We start from the raw sequence: 14,486 nt of genomic DNA, 5'->3' as shown, positions 1-14,486 counted from the left end.
AGATTTTTCTTAAATTGAAACGGAATGTTTGATCTCTAAATAGAAAGAATAGATACGTAAGACAACTCTATTTTCAAAAATAGATCCAATTAAAAAAAGGTTGAAAGCAACATGATTCTATTAGTCAAAATTCTCATTCTTATTTGCTTATAATTAAAGATTATTAAGACTCTATTGAATTATTGTTAAATTCTTTAAAAATGCCGTTTTTCTAAAAAAAAATTTGACTTCTATAATTTACAGAGATATCGTGCAACTCTTGAGACATCCCATATAACGAATTGCATTCGAAACTTTCTCGTCTCTCGTACACAGCCATAAAATATATAAAATTAATTATGTAAAAAGTTTGGTTCGATCGCGCAATTTGCTCGTGATTTTTGGCTTCTACAACAACCATAATCGGGGATGAAACTACCCTTTTTCTTCCCTCATTCTCACTCTTTCCCTCCGTTTTCCTCTCTCGCCTCCGCGAAGGAAGGCGAGACATTCCACCTCGCCGTGATCGGTATGGAATTATCGAAAGTTCTCAATTTATTTATCTCCATCGTGTGGGTACGTGTATACGTGTATATACGATTGTTTCATATGTCCATGTACTTTTGTGTATACCGTGTGTATGTGTGCATGTGTCTGTTGCATGCTATTATCTGTATATAACACATTTACAATAATAACAATACGTTGCTCGTCATCGACGATCCACCTTAACTCGCGCGTATGGGTATACGCTTATATATTTATATAATATTTATATATATAATCCGAAAAAAAGTTTAATAGGGTGGTGGGCCACCCCGACACACGCACGCGCGCGCGCGCGCGCGCACACGTATAACACACATACACACGCACAGAACACACATACAACTTTCTCTCCGTCCCATTCTCTCCCCGTTCCTTCGTGCGATCATCGAGTCGTATATCACAAAGTTTCCAAATGCATAGTTTGGATTAAATGCGAGCAATAGCGATGACAATCATGATAACTATGATGACACCTGCAAATGACGTCAAGTTACGTTTTGCATTCCGCATACGTGTTATGCTAATGTAATTGTCCGGCGAATGCGGATGTTGCACAGTCCTTTCAACTGCTTTGAAAAAAAAAAAAGTACAAAGGCTTACGAGGCTGAAAGAACTTAAAAATAACTAGCACACATATTGTATAGAAATGTTACGTGGAAGAAGGTAAACGTGTGTGTGAGAAATCTTTTTCTTTCCTAACAATCTCAGCAAATGTTCTTTCATCTCTTGTATTTAAGTATCTTTCCATTCGATACACTATTTCCTCGAAATTCTTTTGTCATTTTAAACCAATACCGAGCGACGAAATGTAGAGTACTCGAACTGATCGTAATCGTAGCCGCAAGCGTGATTTCGCAGATCTGTGCGAAATGAATATCGGGGACAATTTCTACAATAAAATGGAATACACGCGCGTATATGTACACATGGCGATAAACGAAATAAAATAGGGATTGAAACCGGAAACGATTTTCCGCGCTACGCTACGCGTAGAAATAGAGAAACGGCACTTCCCATTGTTACGAAAATGCTTGTAACATCCGATCCCTTTTCGCTCCCTCGCCCCGCTAAAGGGTTACACGGTTTCAATCCCTTGAACAAAATCGTCAAATCGTCATCTCGCGCGAATGCCTCGCGTACCTATCTGTCTCTTCCACACCGCCTCTTCTATTCCCTCACGCTCCCTCACGCGATCGCAAAATGTATATTTACAGACTTCGGAAATTGATCAAGAATTCTGATATTCGCGCCTTCCTCTCATTTATTTCTCTCTCTCTCTCTCTCTCTCTCTCTCTCTCTCTCTCTCTCTCTCTCTCTCTCTCTCTTTCTCTCACTCTCTCTCACGTCGTTATAAAAAATTGATTCGTTTCGCCTTAAATCGTTAACACTTTCCTTCCGCCTCCTCTGCCTCGGACCTTCCCTTCCCTCCTATCCTCGATGAGGAGTCAATCATCTGGATACCAACCGGACGTCGCAATTATTCTTCGCTATATTGCGTGTACACTCCATGTTTTGTTGTACACTATTTCGTGATATTCGACACATTAAAGCGTAATGTAAAATTCGGTTTTATTTTAAAGTATATTTAAAGTCTCTCGCATATTGCGCAATGAAACATTTAAAAACAATTGCGCTTTGACATAAATCTCGATGTTGAAACATTGCGTAAGATTACATTTGGTTGTTATTATAAAATCTCATTATTATATTACAGTAAATTAATAAAATTATTTTATCCAGGAAATTAACAAATCAGATATATTTATGTCAAAGAGTGTAATCCTGTTAATAATAATTATATAAAAGCAATTATGTCATTAAAATTAAAACATAGTGATTAAAATTTGACAAATTTTATGTCATGTTTTGATATTATATAATTCCGGATATCTTCTTTTTAAAATAATTATATTCAACCACAGCAAATTATAGATTTTATAATTTGTAAAATCTGCATATATTGTTCGGATTCAAAAGCACTTGATATAAAAACCCATCGAATTCGTTAAAATAGCGATACATATCTATATGTGTAAAAACAAAACGATCCTTTTGATCTTTTGAAATTTTGTTTTATCGGTATATGGCTCATATTTTATGTCGAAAATTATAAAGCATTTATCTAAAACGTCTGTCTGTATTTCCAATAACGTTAAAGATAACACAAAGTGATTTTGATAAGAAAAATAATATGTACATACAAGTTCCATAAAACTGGCGGATGTTTCGCATGAGCGTGCGATCGACTGGTATCCAGATAGCGAACATCCACCGATCGTCCCTGCAGGAAGGCTCGCGGCCATCGTCATTACGGCCGTCGCGGTGCTACGAAAAATATCTCCAAGGTCAAGCCATCACAGACAATAGTTCCGGATGTCGGAGGTGCGGGGGACTATATCGTGCAGAGACGAAAGACGTGCGCACTTTCAAGGTTCTCCCTAAAGTTAGCTTACTAAGATCGCCCTTACAATGGTAACAAGACTCGATCCTATTTACATTTCTGGCTCTCCTCCGCCTCTCCGTTTATCCTATTAACACCTCGAGAAACGGTGGATGCTAACCGCGCCGAACTCCGCGGGGACCCGGAGATGATCCGTGGAGCATCCGTCCGTCATCGTCTCGCGATGCATTATTATTTACACTTCGTTCGGCGATTCAGAATCCTTGGGCTCCCTCAAGGCCCGCGCTGGGCCCCGGCCAGCTCACGTCGGGAGCCACTCACTACGCTGAAACTTAATAATGTTAAGGCATCGTCGTGCGTCGACGAACACGAGTTCCTTCTCTAACGTTCGTTGGCAGTAGCGAAAAAATGTCGGTCGGGATCCATCACCTTCACCCGCTCGATCCAGGCACTATCAAACCCCCATGTCCCCCGAACGCACCGTGATATCACTCTTATACGAATAACGCGAACACGATCGAAAAATGATCGTTGGATTTCTCAAAGTTCGAAAAACTCGGAAACTTTGATGGTGGAACTTTTGCAGTTTGCGAAATTTCAGAAGCTCGGTGATTCGAATAGTGTCGTCGTGGAAGCGCGGTCGTTAAGTAATAGGATTATCTTCAAAGTTTGCGTTCTGCAAATCTTGCGACTGTAATAACGCAAATCTGATGGTTCTCGAAGCTCGATGAGATCGTTAAATGTCGATTGAAGGCCAAAGAAACGCTTATTTTCATTCTTTCTTCAGTTTTATCGGAAAGACAAGAAATTATCCTTCTATCTTTTTAGTTCCTTAAAAATTGAAGATTTCTTTTCCGTAATAAGATCTCTTCCCTTTTCTCTGTGACTACAGTGAAGAAAAATAACATTTATTGGTCTTCTTTCACAGTTTCTTTTTAACTTAAGAAACAATTTCTTTTTCAAGTTTTTCTTCCAGCTAAAATGAAGAAAAATATTTATTGATCTTTTCTTTCACTTCTTCCAAGAAATTCGAAAAAATTCATTACATTTAAACCTCTTCCAAAATTTTGCGTTTAACTTTGTCAAAAAAATTCAGAAATCTTCCGTCTTTCTTTAATGATTCGAGAAATCTTCCTTCTGATTGTTTTTAGACAACTTTCTTCTGTTCTTCAGCTTCGTACGGTTAAGCCTTTCAAAGATTTCGAGCTATGGTTATCCTTCAAGCGAAAAAGTCTTTTTCCTTTATTCAGCTCCGACCGATCTTGCGGCTTCAGACACATCTTTGGGAGTCGACGAGGAGCGTCGTCAGAACGAGCGCGGCGAAAGGTAATGGCGTATTGCAGTGATGCGCGCGATGATGAGGAGCGTGAGGTCGGGGGCCGAGCGGAACAATTTCGCGCTCGACTGTGAACCGCGGCCCCGTGTGTCATACCGCTTGCTCCTCTCGCTTGAAATTGATGTTCTGGGAGGCGCAAAAGTCGCGGGTGAACGGCACGCAGTTGAACAGTTTGCACACCTCACACTCGTACACCGGTACGTTGTAGAAGAGGGCGAGCAGCAGGGCGAACAGGCCCACGATCAGGATCAGGCAGACCCAGATCAGCAGGATCTTCCGTCTACGGTCATAATGGCCAAACGAGATGAACGGCATCAGCGCGTAGGCCGCCAAGAAGCCGAAGATAAAGCCGAAAAGATGCGCGTAGTTGTCTATCCATGGTAGGATTCCTAGCGTCAGCAGCCCCAGCAGGATCAGAATCAGCTTGGACAGTGCGCGACGTGGGTGCTTCAGCATCGGCCAGCAATGCAGCACTTCGACCACCAGCGTGGCAAGCAAAGCGAAATGCGCGCCGGCTGGACCGACCTGTAATTAAGTGGCGACAATTGTTGTTGATGTACATATCCAAAAGCTTCAACGAGCATGATAGATTAAAAGAATTTTTGTTTTATATACAATAAAAAAAAGAAATGAGATTTTTTAGCAATATCTCAATATTAGACAAACATGCAATTGTCTATAAATATTGTTAATCTCGATTAATCTTGATAGTCAGTAAATACTGATAACATATTATTTAATCAATAAATTCATAAATATATAGATAACAGTTTCCTTTTAATATAAACAAAATTTTGTATTGTTACAAGAGAATAAAATAACTTGTAATTTCATTATTTTACCAATCTTATATGGTTTAAGTACTTACTTCTGCTCTATAAGGTACAAAGATTGCGCTGGCCAAATTCCCAGCAAGAGCCCCAATAAAGTAGATTAAAGCGATGCGAAACGAGCCTGCCAGTTTTTCCAAATCTCTCATCAGAAAATATTGGATCAGCAACGTAATTATCAAGTGGATGATTCTGAAAAATCGATTTATTGGAATAAACATATAAATCACAAGTTTATTTCTTAGAAATTAATTTACTCAAACTAATCGATTGGCTTTTTATTTTATTAAATTTCAATAAAAATAAATAAATAGCCGTTTTTTTTAAATTACATTTAACGGCAAATTGATTTTGTTTATTGGGATCCATTTATTGAAATAAATAAACTGTTTAAAAAAATTTTTTTTTTTTAATTAACTTGCAATTAATGATAAATAAATGCATTTTGCTTCTTCGAGACTTAATAAGATAAAAAAATCGATCTTCTGTTTGTCGTGAGCTATTACCCGGCATGAAGAAAAATGGTGGTGAAAAGTCTATAGAACTGGTCCGGCCATTCCGGATGCAGGAACGGTATCATCCCGCAGACGTCGTGCAAACACTCCACCTGGGAGCACAGGGATGCCTCCTCGTGAAAATAACCATGGACGAAATCGCAGTACTCCTTCGTGGTGATCCGACACATCCCGTGAATCCCGATGCAACACGGATGGCCGATCACCTCGCACACCATGTGCTCCGCCATCTTATCCTTGTAGCGGCCGATGGGAAAGTTGGCGTTGCCCCGTTGACCCCCGTTTTTACTGTCAAGAATCAATATTTCGATTTATTTCTTTTTTATAACCATTTTAATCTTCGTGAATTACAATATTTATTTTCACAAGTTCATTTCCGCAAATAGCTCTGCTTTTTCGCGCGTAGGGGTATTCTGTTATTTGCCCCTTAGAGAAATCGTGAATAAAATTACGGGGTAGAATTCACCTGAAACGTTGGCTAAAGGGATTGGTTTTCCGACAGATCGGCCACTTGGTGATGTCGTCTGGCCATTCGTAAGGTGCGATACTTGCCGGGGCGTCGCAGAACTTTGGGTCCAGTCCGCAAACTGACCCACTGATGCGACCGCCGGGCCCGCTGTCTCCGGGTCCCCATTTCTTCCAGGTCGATATTGTATTCTGCGAGATTCAACACAATCGTAATTGATTTCGTTGTCAGCGAGGATTGATTTTTGAGACTTTAAAATATCATTGGATATTTCCCAATCTCCTGGATCGAAACATGCATAAATTAACAATTAATTAAATCAATAACAGAAGTCGTGGTGCGCAATTTATTAGCAAAATAAATTATGTAGCAAAAACTAACACCTTAAAACTTTTCTGTTTCATTAAAAATGGGGACAAATTAAATTCGTACGTTGACTAATAAAAAGAGAAAGCATTTGTGTTTATGTCAGAAAAGTTTCAAATCAAATAACGAAAAATTGTGACGAGCGCTGACAATATGCAATAAATTGAAAACATATATTCTCTTTCCTTCTTTTCGCTAGGTGCTTTTTCGGGGGCTAAGGAATCGAAGTAAAAATTAACGATAATTTACCATAGCAGTGGATCTCAATCCCCGGACCTGTTGGGCGCGCATGGAAGAAACATTTATTATCACAAACATACACGGCCGTGAAGAGCCAACGGTATGTTACAAAGTGTTATCCCGAAATAATCGGGGAAACTTACGGAACAGTCTGCTTTGCTGGACTGAACGCAGCCGGAATCGTCATTCCTGATGCAACAGGCAGTATCCCGTTCTCTTTCCCGCCACACGTCGATCTCCTTCAGGATCTTAATGTCCCGGCGCATACACGGCGCGAACTTGGCGCCGAGGTGGATCAAATCTGCAGCCCTAGGGCCCAGCCAAAAGTTCGCCGGTTCCTGGTAGTCGACTTGTTGCAACGACAGACTCGTTACGAGAACCTGGGCACAATTCAATCCACATTTTTCCAATCGTCCCTACATTTTTTATTAAAAAATAAAAAAAAACAGCGACTAGCATTTAAACAGAGCTCGAAATATTTTAAACAAGCGTAAATTTCAATACATATTTAAAAGAAAGACAAAGTATCGTTGTAGCTTAAAGTGATCATTCACTTCTTATTGCTCCAAACAAGGATTGAGTGGACTCAACACAATTTGCTTTAATTCAGCATAGCTAAAATAAGGAAAGTTTTATCTTCTGCGCATAAAGCGTTTGAATTTATTCTCAACGAGATTAGTTTTCCAAGAAGATTGACGAAATGCCAAGCGAAGTTTCTAAGAAGTGACCGACCGTCGTAAATAACTGTAGCCGACAGATAGCGAATTTCTATTTGCTCACCAATCCCGATCGATGCTTGAGATCCATCCCGACAGGACCGAATCCGTAACAGGCCAGCGATATTATCAGAATCAATACTTGCACAGTAGTGATCCAGTACGTGAAATACGGCCGATGATCCTCGAAATTGTCCAACTGCTTCTTTATGTCCGGTTTGTGCGCGACGCTTTTCCGAAAAGATCGCCTGGAATAACGAGGGAAAAAAAACTTTAATACCTCACCGAGCTCTCGTTCCCTTTAGTACGTTTCGTTTGCTCTAATCTCGATTTTGTCAGTAAACAAAATGCTTTATATACTATTCTATAATAATGGTACCCGCAATACGCGACATATATGTTCTGATAATATTGCAAATATATCCTAGCCAGTAGTGATTAGTCGACGTCGATTCAATTAATTATTTCTGACTGGAACAGTATTAATATAATATTGTGTGAAATAACTATAAAAAATTGTACACGTAGATATATAATAAAAATATACGAATTACACGTATAACAGGCATTATGTAAAAAGTATAATAATGCCATTTAACTTAATTCAAAGGAAACGATGTGTAATTAATAAAATTTACTTTAAATATTCCCTTTTGTTTGCTATAATCTCGATTTTGTCAATAGACAAACCGTTTTCTCTATAATAATGATACCCGCAATACGCGATATGTTCCGATAATAAATTTTACCTCGAATATTCCAGCCAGAAATAATTAGTCGCCGTCGATTCAACTAATCATTTCTGGCTGGGACGATATTAATATAATATTGTACGAAATAATATATGTATATATGTAAAAATATATTAACTATATGTATAATATATGTAAAAATTATCATAACGACATTAAATTTATTTTAGAGGAAAACTGTATGGTAGATCGATAAGTTCATTTTTAATATTCCGTCTAAAATATACCTTATGAAAATTACACGAACTTCAACTGTCCTTCGCTGAAGGCAGATCATCTTGTACAGTCAGTTAATTGATTTTTAATTAAGACAGTCTAGCTCTCGCAGGAATGTAATTTATTTCAGGCCTCGCAACAAGGAATAAAATATGAATAATATACCCGAAGAAACGACCGACAATGCCCATCCCGTATCGCCGCCGATTGCTGTTGTCGAAGACACGATCGATCGTGCCACGGGAGATCCTCGTGGTCCCGGCTATCTCCCGGCTGCGGAGAGTCACCCCTTCCTCTTGCGGCACCCTCGTACCCTCCGCCGGAGGCGCGTCGTACTTCGACCTGCTCCAACTTGTTTTTCTGTAATTTCTTTCTCGTTGTACATGTTTGCGCGTTTGTCGATCAACGATAAGTCCACTTTGCTTTTATCCGAGTATACAAAACAGGTTCCTACGATCATCTAAGTCGTATGTGGTCCTTGCAATGTACAAATGGCAATGGCTCTTGGATTGCGAAAATTCAAAAGCAAAGGATCTTTTATAAATTAAGTTCGAAGCTTGATAATACGCAAGGATCTTGTTTTTCATTTAATTCACATGCAATTGATCTTCGATTCATCTCCGCGAGATGAGTCAAGACATTTATGGGAGATCATTATTTCCGATTTATCAAATTAATCATGAAAAAATATAGTATTTGAATTATTTTTTAAATCATTAACATAAAATGCTATTTATTAGCTTTTGAAGCTATAGTTACTTAATTTTGACGATAATAATTGAGATTTGACATAGGTTTGATGGCTCAATACTTCAAATTAGGACTGTGATATTTGACCTTCTATTAGGAAGAGCTTAAGTGGGATTTAGAATTCTCACCTGGAAATATAATGGTCCCTCGGGATCGAACGGGGTCGTCTGACTTGTCCGTCGATCGTCGTCCTGTCATCCTTTTGCTGTGCGAACCTGCAGGGAAAGAGCACCCAATGTCTCGCTGTCCGAAGATCAAAGAAAAACATATGTAACATCTAAACGACTCTGATTTTTCACCCAGAAAAAACTTCAAAAGGGTAGAAGAATTTTAAAATTACGACGTTTCTTTGTAATTATTTTTAATATATCCCCGGAATCCCTAATTCTACAAAACCTACCCAACTAACTCCTCGGTACTGATCCCCTCGCGATCCTGCGTAGAGTCGAGAACATCTGTTTTCTTAGCGCCGACCTCTTCGTCCTTGACCAGTCCGCTGGAGGCCTGATCGATTTGCGTCTGCGACTGCTGAGATGACGGCGGGAGCGGAAGGGGCGGCGGTGGCGGCGGGGGCCTCTCAAAGAAGGCCTCGTCCTCGTCCTGGCCGCTGTCGGGGTCTGTCCTCGACAGGTACGCGATCGTGCTCGGCGGGAAGCTGCGCGACTCCGGACGTGATTGCGAGCGCTCGCGAGGACGCTGCCTTGTCAACGACTGTCAACACACAACGGTGCTTCCATTAAATATAGGATCACGATATTTGTATTCCTGAAAATTGAATACCTTCGCCAAAAGTACATATAAACCAATTTTCATATGCTTTTTATTTGTATATAAAAAGTTTTTCGCGAATAAAGACTAAATAGTTTCTAAAGATGAGATATAAGCAATAGCAAGAAAATAGAAAAAGATAAATTTGATCGAGAAAACTCGGGTTACTGTTAAATCACTGTTAAATATTAAAGGATGAAAAAACCGATATACCCTAAATAACATTTTATTATTTTTAACCACCATGTGTGTCAAAATTTATTATTTTAACACAAAACGGTATTATTTTAACTTCATTGATTTGATTTAGTTAAATTAACGACGTATCGAGAGTAAGAATAGTGGCGAGCTACAAAAATGGTTAAAAATAATTCAAATTGCAATGCGTACACGGAGAGAATTTTTTGTTATATTTTATTCTTAAATTCACTACAAACCTGGGACAACTTGGCAACCAAGGAATTTTTAAAATATACAAAAGACATTTTACAAACAACGTGATAAAAATTGTCAAGCAGATTGGTAAATTTTGAAAAATTACTGAAATTTCCTAGATATGTTTTAGTAAAAAATTAATCAAACATATTTAATATTTTAATGTAATAGATATTAATATTTTTTATTATGGTATTAACCCTTAACTAGCACACGTCCGCGTTCAAACGTCATCTGCACACGGGGTGTTGTACACCCCACACACTTTGAACGTTGGGTACGGCGAAATGGAGGCTCCAATAGGTTTGAAAAAAATCAAGTATATACATTAAACACTGGAAAATGATACCCATTAGCCTAAACTATGAAATTTTTAGTCTTGAATTAAATTTGTTGTGAAAAATGGCTTGTTTTGCTAAAAAAAAATCATATCTCAGTCAAAAATAAATATTTTTTGATAAAAATTTAACACGATGTTCTTGAGATAGAGTACTTTACGAAAAAAATTATGATTGTAGTGGGTATTTAAAAAAAGGTAATTATTTTCATGATCGCCTGTGCCCCTTTTTCTGAATTGAAATCTTGATTTTTATAAAACTCATTTTTATTTTATGTTTAAGTCAGGGATAATCAATTTTACTGTAAGATGCCTAAACTTGACGAAATTCGTTTTGAGGTGTTTGACACCCCGCGTGCTAGTTAAGGATTAATCAGAATAGATCGCATAAAATTCTTAGTGGTACACATGTTGTCTCACAGCTACCATGATTTTAGGGTAAATTTTAAGAGAAAATTCTCTCCGTGTATAATTCGACACTAAGAATTTAACAGTGCATCCGACACTAAAGAAACGATTTCCGCTATCCCCCAATTTCATAATTAACAAGTCTGTTTTCTCGAACGTTGAAAGATTTAACAAGAAGATCGGGGCACGCGAGCTGTCTTACGAGAACGTACGGAAAAGCAAAAGCGTTAGAAATCGATGTCCAAAGTTTCGCGGCAATCGCTAACTGCGCTACATCCCCAGTTACAGTCCCGATACCGCTAATAAACTGTCAGAGCTGTCGAAAGCACACTCTCTCACGCGCGGCCGCTGCGCTGCGCCGCGCCGTCCGATCGGTCGCTGGCACCTACTACTGCCGGTCAGTAGTAAGTGCAAACCAGTCGGCAGCCGCCGCGTGCCTGACCATGCATTTGCCGTCATCCCTTCGAAACTTCGTAAAACTAGCAGCATTAAACGGCAGTTTAAGTTCGCAACTTCCGCCGATATTGTTTCGGCCATGTCCTCCGACTAACGAGGCGATGTCTTTGTCAAGCGAATCTGCGCGTATATACACGGTGTCGCTGAGTAAACCGATAAAATTTCATCAACAAAACCGACCCCCTCCCCCTTGAAATCTTCCCAAAAACGTAACGATTTGTCGCAATTTTTTACGTTTTAATAAATTATATAATTGTATTATATATAACGTATTCTGTAAATAGAAATTTTTAAAATATTCCGAAATGTTCAAAGAAACTGGACAACGAGACGGAATATTTCAGATTACTGCGGGACCTTTTTATAATTTTTTTTTTAATCGATCCTATCTCAAAGCGATAATGAAAGATCGAGGACTTTCAATTTTCCAGAACGGCCCGGCGCGTTTTTCAAAATACGCCGTTCAATTGCGTATATGGACGACGATTAACAGCCGAGAACCGAGTGTCGCGACAGTACGAAATCCGATCGGCGGGGCTCGATACGAAGCAATAACAGGAGTGAATGTTAATTCCCGCAAGCCGTGCACGAAATTAAATTCCGTCGGATTTCACAGAGGCGTAGTCCCGCTTTCGGGAATTTTTCCGCTTTAACGGGCTCGCCATTATATCAAGAGAAAACATATATCTCGCGCTCGCATTCCTGGCTCATGTTAAATATCTCAATTTGCGATGTACATTCTTTGACAAATAAAAATATATCATATTTATATTGACATTCCATTAAATTAAAGACAAATTTAACGCACGTCTTAATTTTATAGCATTCTTCCTTTGCTCACTCTTCATAAAAAGGATGAAATTCATCATATTTTAATTAAAAAACTAGACTTTATTTCTGTTTTTAGTTGCAATCCTCCCCCCCTAGAGTGTCAATACGATACTATAGTAGATCCAATTACATGAAATTGAAAAAAAAAACTTTTTATTGAACACAGTTAAATTAAGAGTCGTTGAAAAAAAAAACGAAAAAATTATCATTTAAAGGATCCGATTCGACGATAACGATCGGCAATAATTCGAGACCTAATTAATTCGTATCCATCGTCATGATTAGATTACATTATTGGCTCGCCATTAATATCGATCAACGATGATGGCACACGCATAATGAGCATTCACTGGAAAATCCATCATTTTGCGAGCATATAATTAAACGCAGATCTGCATAATCCGGCGTTGACGACTACGTCCGCGTTGGCGGATGCGACCGCGCAGTTGCAACTTCGAAATGGCTTCAGTTGGTATATCGACACCCCGCGATTCGTTTCCGCCAGGCCTAATGCTGAAATTTACTGAAAGGACATCGATACTTGTGTGTATATCTCTCGATGTTTTCTTTAAAAGTATATCCACTGTGACAAGGAAAGTCCGGCAATTCGAAAATTCCTAAAAATCTGAAACTTTGAAGAAATAAAATTTATATAAATCTAATTACACAGCAATTTTCTGTTTTGATAAACGATTCTAAGGGTAAAAACCCTCTTTCAAAGAAAATCTGACTTTCCATATTTCTGTTAATATCGTAGAAACTATAAGAGATATTGAAAAATATAAAAGTTCACTTTTCATGCCTGCAATATGGTAAGACATTAAAAAAATTAAATTTTTAAATACTTTCTTCGTTATTTTCTTCATCGATTTTATTATAGTTGGATAACGGACGCGCTCGGAAGGATAGATATTTACGGTCTATGAAAATTATCTCATGTGCTAATTTTGCAGAACGCTATTTTATATTACATTATTTATATATTGTACAATGGTATATATTAAATCAAATAAAAAATATTTTTTATTTACGACGAATATTTATTGTTATATTTTTGGACCATACGTTGATATGTTTTTGGACACTAAAGATTAATTTTAGGTACGTTTAAAATCTTCAATTCGCAGAATATTATAAAAGACTTTACATTTCATTATATTATCGAATAATAAAAATTTCACCGATTAAGAGAATGGTGGGAGAAGCATTTATAAACATATTTTTAAATCTCTTATTATATTTATATTATTGTAAACCATACTTTTTATGTCTCTTATAGTTTCTGCAATATTAATTATAGATATATGAAAACATTTCAGATTTTCTTTGAAGGGCTGCTTTCGCTCTTAGAAGAAGAGTTTATTTAGCCGAAACAGGAAATTACTGTGTAATTAGATTCACGCATACTTTGTTTCTACAAAATTTCAATTTTTTTAAAGAATTTTTCGGGTTGCCAAACGTTCCTTTAATAATTAAAAGGAAAATTTGCACAAATTGCATGACTTAAACCTTCAAAATCAAAAATAAATCACTTTAGAAACTCTCGTCCCTTTGCGGGGGAAAGGCAGGATTTCCTTATTTACTTCTCGCATGAATGCGGCAATGCGCGCAATTCGCCATTTCCGCGAAATTAAAAGGAAGATGGAATACAAGAGCGGGACAGAGAGATGATGAGCGAGAAAAGCGTGCGTCGCGCCCGTCGCGCGTAACGAAGTGTTTTAAATCTTAGGGCGGCGTAACGAAGGGAGTAGATTACCCTCGTAACTCGCTTTACTCGCCCTTTATGCGTACCGCTGCAGGGACGTAATTGCGGCGCGGCGCGGCGCGGCGCACGCGTTACACGGGAGTTTTTATTAAAATTTACATCGCGTCCGAGCGCGCGCGAGCGCAGCGCTACGTAATAAGAAGACAGCGGCTCCATTTATTAGCAGAAATCTAATAAACTCCATTATCAAGGAAGATCGGCGTTACTTTCATCAGATCAGAACGTCCAGCTGCGTTTTTCCCGGACGAGCTTTACCGACCGCTATTTCGCTCTCGACTGCAACTCATATAAATAAAATAAAATGGTACTTTTTACATTACAAATTTTTCTACCGACGATTATAATCAAACATTTTAGGACGGGGTAAAGG

The 14,486-nt window shown here is 38.4% G+C and overlaps 1 protein-coding gene across 3 annotated transcripts in view; it reads right to left on the bottom strand.

Moving 5' to 3' along the window:
• Nucleotides 1–214: 214 nt before the first annotated feature.
• The window catches only part of Rho-5 (rhomboid-5), a 92,384-nt gene continuing 78,112 nt past the window's right edge, over nt 215–14,486 (bottom strand). Inside the window, exons 10-19 of one of the 3 annotated variants that reach the window (XM_077406732.1) lie at nt 9,517–9,827; nt 9,245–9,331; nt 8,532–8,726; nt 7,463–7,646; nt 6,826–7,062; nt 6,692–6,718; nt 6,077–6,267; nt 5,602–5,898; nt 5,134–5,287; nt 215–4,790 (exon numbers count right to left, since the gene is read on the bottom strand). In XM_077406732.1, the coding sequence (XP_077262858.1) occupies nt 4,356–4,790; nt 5,134–5,287; nt 5,602–5,898; nt 6,077–6,267; nt 6,692–6,718; nt 6,826–7,062; nt 7,463–7,646; nt 8,532–8,726; nt 9,245–9,331; nt 9,517–9,827 (2,118 nt within the window). In that variant the 3' untranslated portion in view covers nt 215–4,355. The remainder of the gene's footprint in view (nt 4,791–5,133; nt 5,288–5,601; nt 5,899–6,076; nt 6,268–6,691; nt 6,719–6,825; nt 7,063–7,462; nt 7,647–8,531; nt 8,727–9,244; nt 9,332–9,516; nt 9,828–14,486) is intronic. The other 2 variants (XM_077406733.1, XM_077406734.1) reach the window with 2 other exon arrangements.

This window comes from Temnothorax americanus, unplaced genomic scaffold (assembly GCF_048541705.1).
Source record: "Temnothorax americanus isolate GAGA-0224 unplaced genomic scaffold, ASM4854170v1 Scaffold21, whole genome shotgun sequence".
Classification (NCBI taxonomy): Eukaryota; Metazoa; Arthropoda; class Insecta; order Hymenoptera; family Formicidae; genus Temnothorax; species Temnothorax americanus.
Note: the sequence above shows the minus strand (reverse complement) of the source record. Positions and strands in the feature narration are given on the sequence as shown.